The sequence below is a fragment of the Anthonomus grandis genome, chromosome 3 (genome assembly GCF_022605725.1).
Source record: "Anthonomus grandis grandis chromosome 3, icAntGran1.3, whole genome shotgun sequence".
NCBI lineage: Eukaryota > Metazoa > Arthropoda > Insecta > Coleoptera > Curculionidae > Anthonomus > Anthonomus grandis.
In genome coordinates, this window is record NC_065548.1 from 36,326,180 (window position 1) to 36,341,121 (window position 14,942).

Sequence of the window (14,942 nt, forward strand, 5' to 3'; positions counted from 1 at the left end):
GTTGTAAATATTTGTATGTTTTGTTACTATTTGTAGGACAAAGTACTACGTACTAACAACAGTATTTTATACTAGAAGGTATTTTACTAATAATTGAAAAAAATTATGGTTTTTACGAAGGCAGCGAAGCGATAAAAAGATATGATTAAAATTTCTTATAAGTACGATAGAAATGCCATTAAAACATCAGAAATGTATTTGTTGATATATCCGGAGCGATAGCAAACGCACCACACTTCACTTAAAACTTTGGATAAAAATATTGGTATATTTGGTTCTTTTAGGATGAAGAAACTAAAGAAAAATTACTTAATGAGGTATGGATTTGGAGGATTTTGTATTTATTGCGCTACATACAAAGTACTTTTATACAAAAATCTACTTTCAAAAGAAAAACAAACACCAACAAACATTAACAAACTATGAAATTTTTAACAGAAATAATAAAGGTATTTGAAGCCAACAGAATCCCCGGAAATTTGGTCACTAGTCTGATTTAGCCCAAATGTTTGGATGGTTTATTGATAAAAATCGAATTTTTGGTCCTTAGTTTATTAATGGAACTCTTAACGAAAATTCTTATTACCTAAGTTTTTAAGATCGGATTTCGAAAACTATTTAGATAACATAATGCTTTTATAAAATTACTATAGAGTCATCAGGAAGGTGCTCTCCCCAATACACGACAGTTTCAAATTACCTTACAGAAAGGTTTGGTGACAGGTGGAAGATCTCCTGATTTGAATATTTTAGATACATCTTTATGGGAACACTGAAAATTCAAGTTTATGCGAGGGGGAAACTTCAAAATATTGAAGAGATGCGGTTAACTCTTATTAGGAAGTTTAACAGATTTAACAAATTATACAGACGAGAAATAAATCGCGCGGTGTTCAATATTCGTAAGAGCTTAATTGTGTCTTGGTACACGACAATTGGAACACTTAATATAATTTTATTTTAAGATAAATGGTTTTTTGTTGTTAAATATATTGTTTATTTATTTATTTATTTATTTATTTATTTATTTATTTATTACAATATAACGCATATTAAACCCAATGTAAAATAAAATTAATAATAAAGTTTTCTAATTTTTTGTTTGGAGTAAATAGATTAATTTTTAGTCCTTTTTGAAACATTTACAGGGGTTTCCAAAATAGTAAGGGTAATGAAATAATAATAATATATATAATAAAAATAATAGTAGTATTGTGTGTGCAGTATTTCTGTCTATCATGTATTTATAAAGTATAACATTTATTAACAGTTAATAAATGTTACACTTTATAATATTGTGTTATAAATATTGTGTTGTCAGATTATGCACAGCCTACTGCGGAAAATTTAATATTTTCTCAAAATTTAGGTTTTTAAAAATAATAAATGTTACTTGTGATACACCATTAAAAAGAGAATTTTGCAAAAAATTGTAAAAAATGCAAAAATCCAATATGGCGCCCATAAGAAAACCCATAGCTGATGACGGTTCGCAAAAGACGAAACGTCATATTAAAAATCTAATTGAGTTATATGACTTTACCATAATTTTATAAACGTTTATAAAATAATTTAGACATTTTCTAAGGCAACAACTCTAATTCTAATTTGAACGTTAAAAAAATAAGAGGAAATCTAATTCTGCACTAGTTGAAGTAAAACCACAAAAGAGTAAAAAATAAGGAAATGAAAGTTCTGGCCGGGAAAATTAAATATGAACCGAATAGGAAAATTATGACATCACTGACTGAAAAGCTTAATAATTTGTGTAAATAAATTGTTAAAAACTATTTTTAATTTCATTTTTAATTATGCTTAGTTGCCTTATTTCAATCGGAAGGATATTATAGAACTTAAGTTTTACAATATCCTTGTGATTTGTGATAGATCTTGTTTTATGATAGTTGATGTTAACGTTAAGCAATACTTGTTTAATTTTTGTAAAATAGATCAAAGAACTATAAAGAAAGCCATTTAAGATGGCTAACATTGCGGACGTTTTGATAGCGGAATAAAAAAATAAATAATTGACTTAATTGTCTTCAAGAAAATAATATCTAGTTTTTCTAGCAATTAAGTGCTTTGTGAAATAAAATAGAACTTTTTTTTTTATGAAAAATGTGTTTTTGGATACCAACAGCGATTTTAAGGATAATTCAGAACTAAACTTTATGTGTGGTAAGCAAGAGTGTTCCAAGAATAGAGTTAAAATATACTAGCTCCAAGGTGAACAATAGTTATACATTAATTTCTCATCTGAAGCATAGTATATCTGAGCAAAAACAGCTTATTTTACTCTTACCGCCATCCGCCAACAGTACTAAAAACACCAGTGCTTCTTCTAGCTGATAATCAACAAATTACTTTGCTAAAAAATTGCCGATAGGCGATGAAATAGATACATCTGATAGGACTGAGTGGAAGATGTCAAGTTCATCAAGACGAAATCTCCATCCCTGCCGGCACCCTTTTGTTGTAGAATACGGTTTCCATATTTTTAACTCAATTTTGCATGTATGATCTAACTTGTCGGATTATTCCGCGTCTAGAGATGCTCAGTCTCCAACCAAAGTTGCAAACAGGCTATTAATATTACCAATTAAATTATCTAGTAAACTTTTTATATAACTGAAAATTAAAAGGGTTAAAACTTTTAAAGATTTATTTAAGAAAATTCTAATTAGCAATTGCTTTGTAAGTAGAAGTCCATTCTTGAAGTGGAGTGGCTATAATATAGTGGGTTGGGAAGAGCGGAAGTCTTCTCGCCCTTTCCAACCCACTACAAGAAATTCCTTTTACACTAGCAGAATATATGAATCTCTATCAGCGTCTCATCTCTACTTCCTTAATCGGATACTTTTGTATAGTTGTTGAACATTTAATAGTGATATTGTTATTTATTATTTTATCTTTTAATTGAAATTAGTGTTTATTTTTATCTTCTTTTGTTTTAAGGGGCTACTAAATTGTGGTACTATAGCAGTTATTTAGTATTATGGAGGATCTAACATTATCCGATACTTGTAAAGTCTAGAGAAATTAATATTTGTCTTATTGTCTATAAAAATATAGGCTTCGGACGTTCGGAATTTTCGTCTTTTTTATAATTTTTATCTCTTTTCTCCTATCTAGAATCTTTTTTAGACATGATCTTAACTATTTTATTTCGACATATTTCGAGAATCGAAGAGGAATTATTGTGATTGTCTCCATATTATAATGCAATATCGTAACACAGATTCAACTAGGCATAGCATAAGTATGACTGTTAATAATAATTTTTTGTTTATATGTTTCTCAGCTAATAAAACTTATCATATTTTTCTTGAATATGTGAACACGGGCAATTTTGACGTAAGTCGTCACATTTAATATCATGTATTTTGATTACCGATTGTTGATCAGAAAAAATTAATGAGAACGTGGTAAATTTTATTTAATCATTAAGGCTTAATAGATTTTCGTTTAATGATTTTTGAATAATACGAAAACTAGTTTCTGCCCAATATAGATGTTTATCCAACTGCCGAAAATACGATTGCCGTATCGGTTGCGTAGGATATAAATTTTCCATTTACCTATTAAAACGTAAATCAAGAAGAGGAGCGGGCCTAATACGGTTCCCTAAAGGACACTGTTTACAATTTTACTGAAACTAATTATATTGTTAAAAACGACTTTCTGGGTTCCGAAATTTATGAGAAACCGTATCCATTGCTGTAACTAAATCCATAAATATACAAGCACTTTTCTTGATTTCGTTCATTGAATTTAAAATTGTATTGGTTAGTTCAAACGTCGAATCCTCTATATTTTTATGTTGTCGAAAGTCGAACTTAATATTTCTGATTTCCTGTATGAGCAGCGGTTCTGTGGCAATTTGTAAGATTTTTTCCTGTTTCGACATTCACCAAAAAAAGTCATTAAATATTTCAGCCACTGCTCTATTTTCTTTACTTGTTGCATATTCATTTTTTATTTGTTTAATATCTTGTTTCATCACACATCAAATCAGTCACAAATCAAAACAACATTTATTGTTTTCATTTGAGAACGCGTTAATATTTCATCATATTCTCGTAAGATTATCTTTATTTAGGTCTATTTAGAAAGTTGCCATAAATCGTATATTGCTTGTGAAGTTTTGTAGAAGTGATTTTTTGATATCTTATGAATTTTATCAAGCCATGGTTTGATTTTTGTATACTTACTTGAGTGTTTGTAGTCTTAGTAGCTCTCGTTATATGAGAATTAAGTGTATTATAAAAGTCTGAATAAGCTTTGTTAATTTTATTAGACGTAAAGCAATTGTTGTCCCATATTTCTGATTTTAATGAAATATTGGGTTCAGCCTAGTTAACTTTTTGTAAGTTGTTAAATTGTTTGACACCTATTAATAATGATCCGTTATATCAGTGAGAACTACAAAAGATTGGACGGTTTACTACAATTTAGCTCATTTATAAATATGTGATCAAAATATGGCTACGGCTTCAGTATGCATGAGGCTTTATTAAAACAGCTAAACAACAACATAAGAACTCATAAATTGACCCAAAACAGGGTTATACTATCTGTAAGGAAGGAATTTTGCGATGCATATGCCGAACTTAGGAAGAGCATAAATTATTGTTAAGTCATATTTTTTTATACCTAACGAGATTTTATTATTCTATATGTAATTAAAACTGTTTCTCAATGTAATTAAAATTGTATTTAAAAACAATTTCAGAGTTATTTTATTAAAACCCAGAAGATGGAAATGTTAGATCGAAAAAAAGCCACAAACCTCACTTAAGGTAATCTGGTTTTTAGTAATCCCATGTGGCATGTAAACCAAGCGATGCCCTTACCCTCAGGCAATTTGCAAAATTAATTTAATTTAACCTTAATTAATTTTACAAATTGGATAATTCAATTCCATTCAAAGTTCAATTCTAAGAGAACTTAAAAATATTTCGAAATCAGAACTCGTAAAATTCGAAACCGTACCGTAAAACTTCACAACACGTCAACACCGCTTACGACGTAAAGACTTGCGTTCCTGCCGCTTTCACCGTCATGACGCCGACGTCTCGACTCTCCATCACATAACATAATAACAAAGGATAAGTTTCGTATACAGGGGTCGATCACCTAGTTCTCTGTTTGTGTTGATATTTTATGACATTTATTTTACTAAACAAAACTTACCCTTAATAAGAGGCAACATTTCCAATTCCATATTTCTGGTAACATTAAAACGGGAGCTGGAATGGCGTTTTTCTTTTTTTATGAGAGGACCCTGAATGGCTCCAATGGTAGTTTTAGTTTTATTTAGCGGAGTCGTTGGCGGTGGACCCTGGTGCAGGTTATTTTTGGGCTAGAACAAATACAAATTATGTGAAAAAATTAACCGTTTTCTTTAATAGATAAGTTATGCACAAATTGATCCAATCTGATCTAGCCCAGTTTAAACAAACAAAATAAGTAATAAAACCTTGACATAAGATTAAGCTATTTTGAAGTTGATTAATTGGTTAATAATGCCTTATTAAAGATCTTAAAATAAATTAGAGTTAGATTATATGATACTTATTGTTTTTTATGTAACTAAATAAATTATATTTTATGATTTAATGTACAGCGTATCCCAAATATATGTAAAAATAATGTACCCATCTCTTTCTCATGGAGATTTTATAGAAAGTATTTGATATAATTATTAGTAAATTTTTATTCGGTCTTATTAATACAGATCAGGATTTTTTTAAAATTTAATGAACCTTTTAATAAGGATTCTTGTTTCTTGTTATAATTTAACCCACCGTTTTTTACGGTTTTCAAGATTTTTATTGCCACTCTCGAATTTGGGATCCACTTTTTAATATCCCTTTAAACTCCTGCAAGAAAATTCTAGCCAATGTCACACAATTATCTCAGCCTTTCAAAACTAATATTATATGAGATTTACACTCGATTATACCAAGAGGAATTTTTTTTTTGAGAGAAACTAGTTTCGGTAGTAAAGATCTATCCATACAAGTAGCTCCGGAACTTTTAACAGATACAATAATAGAAATTAATACACGCGAAAACATCAAGGGAGATTGGAATTTAATGCTTTAATTAACACATAATGTGGTGCAGCGAAAACTTTCCAATATCTACTTATTTCCAATATTTCTGATATGTCTATAGCACCCAAGTTTGAACTTGCTACCTTTACATCCATCAATTTATTTATTTACCTTAAATCTCATGTTATTACATAAAAAATGTTTATGTACAAATAAAATTCAGTTTAGGATGGTCCCATTTTGGATACTTTTGCGGGGTATCTCCGTTATTTCTAACGTTAACGGGATGCGGTTTTCGCGAAAGTGTGCTACTGTTTCGTAAAACTAAAGCTGCCAATAACAAAATTTTTATAACCCTCTTAGTTTTCAGATACAGGGCATTTTGGAACCCCCTCGTATCTCAGTTATCCTTCATTTTATCGACAAGGTATTTTTGAGCTATAAACCAAACTTATGTTTTTTTTTTTAATAGAAGACCAACCGTTTCAAAAATATATACCAGTATGCATTTTTTTCATAAATACACAAATATATAACAATTTTTTTAAATTAGATGCATAATGTAATAGTAGGCCATGAATAACAATAATAAACATTACACAGTTACATATTACTAACGAAGAATTGGATACCTAGCTACTAGGTATTTTTTATAAAAACATTTTCTAAATATTTAAGATTTTTTTGATAACAGTAAGTTTCTAACAGCTTTATAGCGTAAAGTAACATTATAACAAACACAAAAAATAACTTTATTAAAGAAACACAATTTTTAAAGGCGATTTTCAAAATGACTGTTATTTTCTCTAACACAAAATTCGCACATCTTTGTAATTATTTGAATAGTAATAATAAGAATTATTGATCTGCTTCGCAAATTTTGAAAGGCTAAATGAATTGCCTCTCGTGTTTTAACTACTTGATTTCATATAAAGCCCCATGAAAAAATCTAGAATTGAGTGCTCTGGAGGTCGTAGAAGTCATCTGACAGGTCCGTTGGTACCTATCTATCTTTCAGGCGTGTTATTATCAAGAAACGCCCTTAAGAGCCTAGAGTTATGATTTGGTGCACCATTTTGCTGGAGGTAAACAGCATTGAAGAGCGGTTCTAGAATAACTTCCTCAAGGATTTAAATGCTGTAAGATTTTCTCTAAAAATCCTAAAAATTATTTGTCTGCCAAACTAAAACTTTACAATCCAACTCCGAAGCGTCCTTGTTGTGTGTTCTCAAACATTAAATGCTGATTTTCTATATGCTACTTTCTGCTATTGTAACTAAAATGCAGGAAATAGATAATGAAATTGAATGAGTGAATATAAAATAAGAAAAATTGGATTTAATCAAGTCTCTTACCTGATAAGGCTTCTAAATCGGACTTGGGTACTGGAAAGGCGATTACTCAATACATATATCACCCACATACGATTAATCAAGTATTTGGGTTGAATGATGAATCCAGAAATTAGTGATTCCGGAATCTCACCGCAAGAAACAACGCGGACGGTATCTTCACTTATCACATCGAAGTCAGTTTCCGTTCTTTTTCCCCACTCAAATTGGACTTGCCAAATTTATCACTTATGGACATGCTCGATGCGAAAAAAGACGATCTGTGCGTATATTTAAAAGAAATTATACAGAGCGATACTGTATCTAAGATGCGATAAAAAAGTAATATTATTTTGCTTTATTTTCTGAATATAGATATGTGCTGAAATTAATATTTATTATAAAGTTGAATTGCATTTATTTTTAATGTTCTACCCATTCAATAGTCTCCAATCATTTAACAAGAAAAAATAAAATAAAATAAAGATTTCTAAACAGTAACAATGCAAAATGCCAGCACTTAAAAAAAGCACCCGTCTGACAAGAAGTCTTCCAAATAAATCGATAGCATCGATTTGCTGCATTTAATTACGCAATAAATTATGCATTTATTTTAGAAAAAAAAATCTAAAATTTAATTTGAGTGAAATTTTAAAATTTAATGAAAAAAAGGGTATAGTATTATATATTTTTGACAAAAAAATACAGATTTTTTAGTCTATAAATGTACAGGTGTTCTATTTAAAAAAATATAAGTTTCGTTTATAACTCAAAAATAGTAAATATTAACCAAAAATAATTTACACCACTGTATTCAACAGAAACAAATCTATAAGAATATTATTTTACCTTTTCAATTTTGAAGTTGAAGGATAACGGAGATATGAGGGAAGTCCCAAAATGCAACATTTTCAAAAATGTCCTGTATCTTAAAAACTAAGAGAGTAATGAAATTTTGTTAGGCATTTTTAGCTTGACAAAAAAATAGCACACTGTCCGGAAACTCGCGTGTCGTTAAAAATAACGGAGATACCTCGCAAAATTACACAAAATGGGATAAACTGTCCATCAGCTTTCTAAAACTACATGCTAAAGCTTATATCAATAACATATATACCTAAAAGAGCTCATACAATAAAATAAAGAAAAATTAAATTTAAAAGAACATATTTACAATTCAAATTATATAGTTTTCCTCCAAAAACTCATCTGTGCTGTAATAACCCTTACTAATTAACAGGTCATGTATCCTTAAATTTTTTTATATCAAGACCTTCGACCTCTCTAAATAACTTGTAAAATGTAGAAACAAGTAACTCAGAACCATTTTGGCATTTTCAAAAAGTCAGGAGAAAAATAGCTTATTTTTCTCCTGACTTTTTAAGAAATGACTCTAAGGCATGAATTTTCTTAATCTCAATATCTACAGTTGTGTATGTTAACTAAAAAAATCATTGTATCTCAAAAATTTGAGTGCAAAACTGGTAGAAATATTGATCAGCTTAGCATTCGGAATACAACCGGAAGACAACCAGAAGAGTTAGATCTATTACGAACTGCCCTAATACTTTAACTTGGCAAGCTTTGTCTACAACCCTTGTCTGTGTAGTTTTCTTATTGTATACAGGCCCTTTTTCTTTAAACTTACGCTCTATTAATTAAACAACATACTTATGCCTCGCGTTTTTATCTTGAGGCGTTTGACATTATACAGGGTTACTGGTAATTCGATACATTCCTTTGGAGATGTGATAGGGGAGGGGGTAAGAAGTAAATTAAACCCTAATATGTATTATGCAAAAGTTAATAGTTTTCGACATATTTAATTTTTTCTGTTTTTCTTCAAAATGTAGACCTTAGTGGTTTAAAAGGCAGTTTCCAGAAAATCCGCTGTATATTTTTTAAACTTTTTAGGCAAAATACATGCTCAACACAATAGTGTTACGTTTGTAATGGCAAAAGTCCCGCAAATAGTTGTAACCATAGGTAAATTCTCGATGCAAAGTGTAAATTTTTTTTCTTAAATAAAATACTACACTTTCTAGTGGATATTTTTTGAAAAAAAATTATGCTACATTCTTCAAAATTTCCTTAAAACTTCCTTTTTACCTAAGCTAGCTCACAGGATACAAATGCTTAAAAGTTAGGTGACATGGTTTTGTATTTTTATTATAAATTGTAAAGTAACGCATTTATCAGTATTTACCTTCACAAATCTTGTTCAAAATGAGAGCCTCTATTGCGAATACAGGCTCGGCAGCGCCTTCTCATTTCAGTCTTTGTTGTTCTAGTTGTTATGGTATTCCTGATCTGCTGGGCAGCGTTGGTTATTCTTTGGATAAGATCTTCCCGGGTAATTATTGGGGTTGCATAAACCAGTGCTTTCATTTGACCTCATATGCTATAATCAAGTCAGGGCTTCGTGCTGGCCAAGCTATTGGACCTGACCTACCAATCCAACGATTCGGAAAACGTTCATCCAGGAACTGCCGAACTGACCGCCGAAAATGAGCTGGACAGCCGTCATGTTGAAATATCATTCGTACTCTAAGGGCGAGAGGAATATTGTCAAAAAGATCTTGTAGGTCATGTCGTAAAAAATTTTCATAAATATCGCCGTTTAAATGGTCTGGGAAAAAATGTGGTCCTATTACATCCCGGCCAATAAGTCCCATCCACACATTTACAGAAAACTTTCTTTGAAAACTGGTTTCTCTTGTTAAACGGGGATTTTCTTCGGCCCAAAAATGAAGGTTATGAAAATTTGTAATGCCCTCATGACTAAACTTTGACTCGTCCGTCCACAAAATGTCGGTTAAAAAAGTTCTATTGTCTGCATCAGAATTTATAATAAATCTGCAGAATTCTACCCTTCTTATCGGGTCCCCTTCTTCCAATCCTTGGACAGGCGTATAATGGTAAGGATGGCTTCCCATTTGCCGAATCGTGGACCAAACTTTCCATTGCGATGATCCTGTTTGCTGCGCTACGGCATTAGTGGATGTGGTTGGATCGTCTTCAAAATGTCTTAATATTTCCTCCTCATCTTCTGCTCGATATACGCGAGGAGCGCCAGCGTCACCTCTTCTTGGTTTTACGGATCCAGTTTCAGCGATAGCTCGGTAGGTCGAAGCGAAAACACGGACATTTGGAATGCGGCGGTCCGGAAAGCGACGTTGGTATTCTCGGCGAGACTCCGCGGCATTACCATTGCAAAACCCATAAACAAACATAATATCTGCATATTCAGCGTTAGTAAACGTGGCCATAGCGCAGAAACCAATAGAATACCTTCTTTGAAAACACGAGAAAAATAAACTCGAAACTCGTAATTTAACTACTTTCCACAACAATTATTGCTGTCAGACTATCTACACATCAAATTTTTAACAATACAATTAAAAAAACAAATTGTTGCTATAGTACCTAAATACCATAGAAGTAAATACCACTTGGCATTTTTCAAGTGCGTTCTTACTATTAATAAAAAAATACAAAATTCTGTTAAAATTTTTGGTAGCATTTATAGTCTATGAGTTAGCTTAGATAATAAGAAAGTTTTACGTAAATTTTGAAGAATGTAGCATAATTTTTTTTCAAAAAATATCCACTAGAAAGTGTAATATTTTATTTAAGAAAAAAAAATTACACTTTGCATCGAGAATTTACCTATGGTTACAACTATTTGCGGGAGTTTTGCCATTACAAACGTAACACTATTGTGTTGAGCATGTATTTTGCCTAAAAAGTTAAAAAAATATACAGCGGATTTTCTGGAAACTGCCTTTTAAACCACTAAGGTCTACATTTTGAAGAAAAACAGAAAAAATTAAATATGTCGAAAACTATCAACTTTTGCATAATACATATTAGGGTTCAATTTACTTCTTACCCCCTCCCCTATCACATCTCCAAAGGAATGTATCGAATTACCAGTAACCCTGTATATCCGATAATGTCCTTATCTCGTTATGAAGGCAAATTAATTCAAGTTTTTTAGCTAGAATATACATTTTCAAACCACGATTATTAATTTCAAATTTACAATCTCAACATAACAATCCTATAGCTGCCGTCAGCGGTAAACAATTTTCATTGACCTGAGCGGAATAGACCGAACATATATAGAATTTTTATCTAAATAGAGATTACACCAATATTTTTCAAAGAACACAAATAAAATTTGGAATTTTATAGATACTTTGGGTTGTTTCAGTCAACAAACTTAATTTTAAACAAAAAAAATATTTAAAAAAAGGGTTTTTTTTACAATAATTCAATAAATATAATAAAATTATTCAAACGGTTATCGGACTAACGATGGTCGCCAAACAAATTTCCAGGTGTTCAGCAGTGCAGAGTAATATTATATATATATACAAGCCAATAATATTTTAAGTCTAACGAGATTAGACCATATTTGATAGAAAACATACATACATTAAAATTAATAGAATCACATAAAGTTAACTGTGCTTCTCTTTATTGTACTATTATATTTTTTCCTTTGTTTTCTTCTCTCTATCTTTTTAATTAATTAATTTTATCAATGGGTAACTAAAAGTATTTCGGACATCCTCTACTAAATTTATTTAAAAACTATTAATCCGACATGTTTCAGACGTATAACATGTCCATCATCAGGAATAACAAATTAAGGGGTTCTGTCAATACATCTTTAAAACCTTTTGGTTGTTTGTTTGGTTTAAAAAACAACAGTTGTATTATTATTGACCTATTGTCTTAATTATGTAGTTTAAAGTTTTTGGAAATCCAAGTTTTGTCCCATTCTCATGTATATTAATTCGTTTTAACTTTTTAACTTTGTCTGAGGCACTAGAACTATAAGATATATTGATAGAACCCCTTAATTTGTTATCCCTGATGATGGACATGTTATATGTCCAAAACATGTCGGATTAATAGTTTTTAAATAAATTTAGTGGGGGATGGCCGAAATACTTTTAGTTACCCATTGATCTATTAACTCCACTGCAAGAATGGACTACTTCTTCAACTTTAATTAATTTTATGTTTTAACTTTTATTTAATGTCTTTTAATATATTTTATTAAATTGTTTTTTTTTACAATAAATCATATCTCCATGTAGAGATATATTTCCTGATAATATTATGGTGTTAATAGTAAATGAATTTATTACCTGTTGTACTATATTAAAACAGAACATTAATTTGATTAAAATGAAAAAAATCACTTCGCCGCCTAAACAGTTTTCATCCTCCAAGACCTATTTTTTTCATATACGGGGTGTCCGGAAAAAGGAAGCCAATCCGCCGGCCACATATAGGGTGGACCAAAATAATGCGACTTTCGTTATGCCATCTTTTAATTGGGTGCTCGGTATTCATTATACAGAGCGTCAAAATGAGAAATATAAAATCGTTTTTTAAAGTAAGTCGAGTGTTTCATAAGATATTAAATTAAAATTTGGTGTGAGGGGGTTTTTTGGAACGAGAAATTGAAATCCGTTTACGGATTCGCTATACCTTGCAGAGGGCGGCACCTGCGGTATATTGCATGTGTTAAAGGTACCAAAAATGTTTTCTACCCCTGTATAACAAAGTTCTAGTAAAAAATTCTAATACCGAGAACCCAATTAAAAAATGGCATAACGAAAGTCGCATTATTTTGGTCCTTCGCTGTATACGGGGTAAAGTCAATGTTAGTTTCTTAGGCGAAAAAATAATTGTATCAAATTTTGACATCGAAAGCACATCGCATTGCCATGGATTCAATTAACTTTATGTTATACTCATTATTTACTTCTTTCCAAGTTTCCCTTACCTTTTCAAACAGTGCATCAGTATTAGAGTACGTTTGCTATCTAATTTTACGTATTACATATACTCCGTTTTAAATAAAAATTCTACTGAGTAATTCGCTGGTCCTATCACAGCTTAATCATTGCGATGCAGTGTATGGTCCATGCTTAAGAACTTCTGAAGGGAGTAAAAGTGCGTGCCGTGTCTTAGATTAATATATGATATTAGGAAGCGCAGACTCATTAAGCACAAGCTTAAGGAAACCAGGTGGTTGACTATGCACAACAGAAGGATTTTTCACGGATCTTCAATGTTTTTTTTTTTAATAATTAATTTAAGGTCCCCACCTTACTCATAGTATAATAAAAAAAAAATTGCACAGATGCTCACAATATTAATACCCGTTATAAAGGAAGGCTAACACCTCCGCTTCACTCAACCAAAACTTATAAAAGTCATTTACTTATCAAATTTTAAAAATTATAAATAGAACATAGCCAAACTGAAACTAAAAACATTTTTAGCTTATATTCTTTTAAAAAATCCATTTTTAAGAAATTACTGCAGGAACAATAAAGCATAATTTAGTGGGTGTTTCTTCTTTCGTTTCTATTGTGATGATGATAACAAAAACAATGCAATAAACTATATTTTATTATACATACATATAACAGACTGTATCTTTTACTTTGTGATGTGTTTTGTTTGTGAGGTTGAATTTGTTTTTTTTTTCCTACGCCTTGTGTAGGCGTATATGCTGTCAGATTTTCTTTTCTATTCATTTGCTGGTTGATGTACTCTTTATAATTTATAGCGTTTATATTATTCCTATTTTGAAACTTAAGTATAGTATAAATAATTAGGTTAGATGGAACAACACGCATCTATTAGATATCTGAATCTTTGTGCGCCTGTAAACTATTAACTTTGTAATTTTATTTTTTTTCAAAATAAAAAGACCGTTATTATTATTATTAATTTTGGTTTCAATGTAATACCACAAGTTCTCTATTGGATTTAAATCTGGAGACAGTGATGGCCAAGACATTACATTACAACTCTGGAGACAATAGATCTGTGAAGTCCTAAGTTTAGTTCCACGTTTATAATTATTCACAATTATTTTTCTTACTTCACAAGAAATTGTTTGTGTGCGAATCATTTTAGACAAAGAGTGTCCTTTGCAAATACCAACTTCGCAGCAAGTAAATCAATTTTCAACTAAATTTATTTATATGAATCAAAAATTGTTGGTATATTTATGCACAATGTATAAATAAAAAAGCTTGGCATTTCGCATTCTTTTAAGGCATTCCCGTCATATCTTAGAATATTTTTAATCCCAAATCCATCTAAAAAGTTGTGTCATTGTTGTTAAATTTAGCAAATATTTATTTTAAGAGCTAGTCGGTGATATTAACTTTTAACCTGTTTGTGATTTACTTGTTGATATTTACTGTGATAATTGTAAAATATTATTCTTACATTATCTTGTCTATTTTTACAATATTTATATTTATATTAATTTAGTTTCTATAGTTTTTATTGTCGTTATTATTTTATTATTATTTTTCTTCTTTTTTTTTGTAGTGATTTACTGATCCACCTTTACATGTAATTACTTATGCTGTGTTTGTAAAGAGTACCAATAAATAAATAAATATTTGTAAATGCGAAAGATGCACAAACAGAACTGTAACAGAACTGTATCCATTGAATCTTCCATAGAGAAAATATTATTTTGAAAACATTAGTTGTTGCTAAATTT

At 30.4% G+C, this 14,942-nt stretch overlaps 1 protein-coding gene and 1 long non-coding RNA gene across 4 annotated transcripts in view; one reads left to right on the plus strand and one right to left on the minus strand.

Annotated features, from left to right (window-relative positions):
- The window catches only part of LOC126734468 (serine/threonine-protein phosphatase 2A 56 kDa regulatory subunit gamma isoform-like), a 129,957-nt gene that overhangs the window by 87,957 nt on the left and 27,058 nt on the right, over nucleotides 1-14,942 (minus strand). For 2 of the 3 annotated variants that reach the window (XM_050438112.1, XM_050438113.1), the window contains one exon: nucleotides 5,194-5,362. In XM_050438112.1, the coding sequence (XP_050294069.1) occupies nucleotides 5,194-5,362 (169 nt within the window). Of the gene's footprint in view, nucleotides 1-5,193; nucleotides 5,363-14,942 lie in introns of those variants that run through there. The other variant, XM_050438111.1, reaches the window with a different exon arrangement.
- Nucleotides 1-14,942, plus strand: part of LOC126734480 (uncharacterized) — a 68,547-nt gene that overhangs the window by 17,406 nt on the left and 36,199 nt on the right. The gene's annotated exons all lie outside the window — the stretch shown is intronic.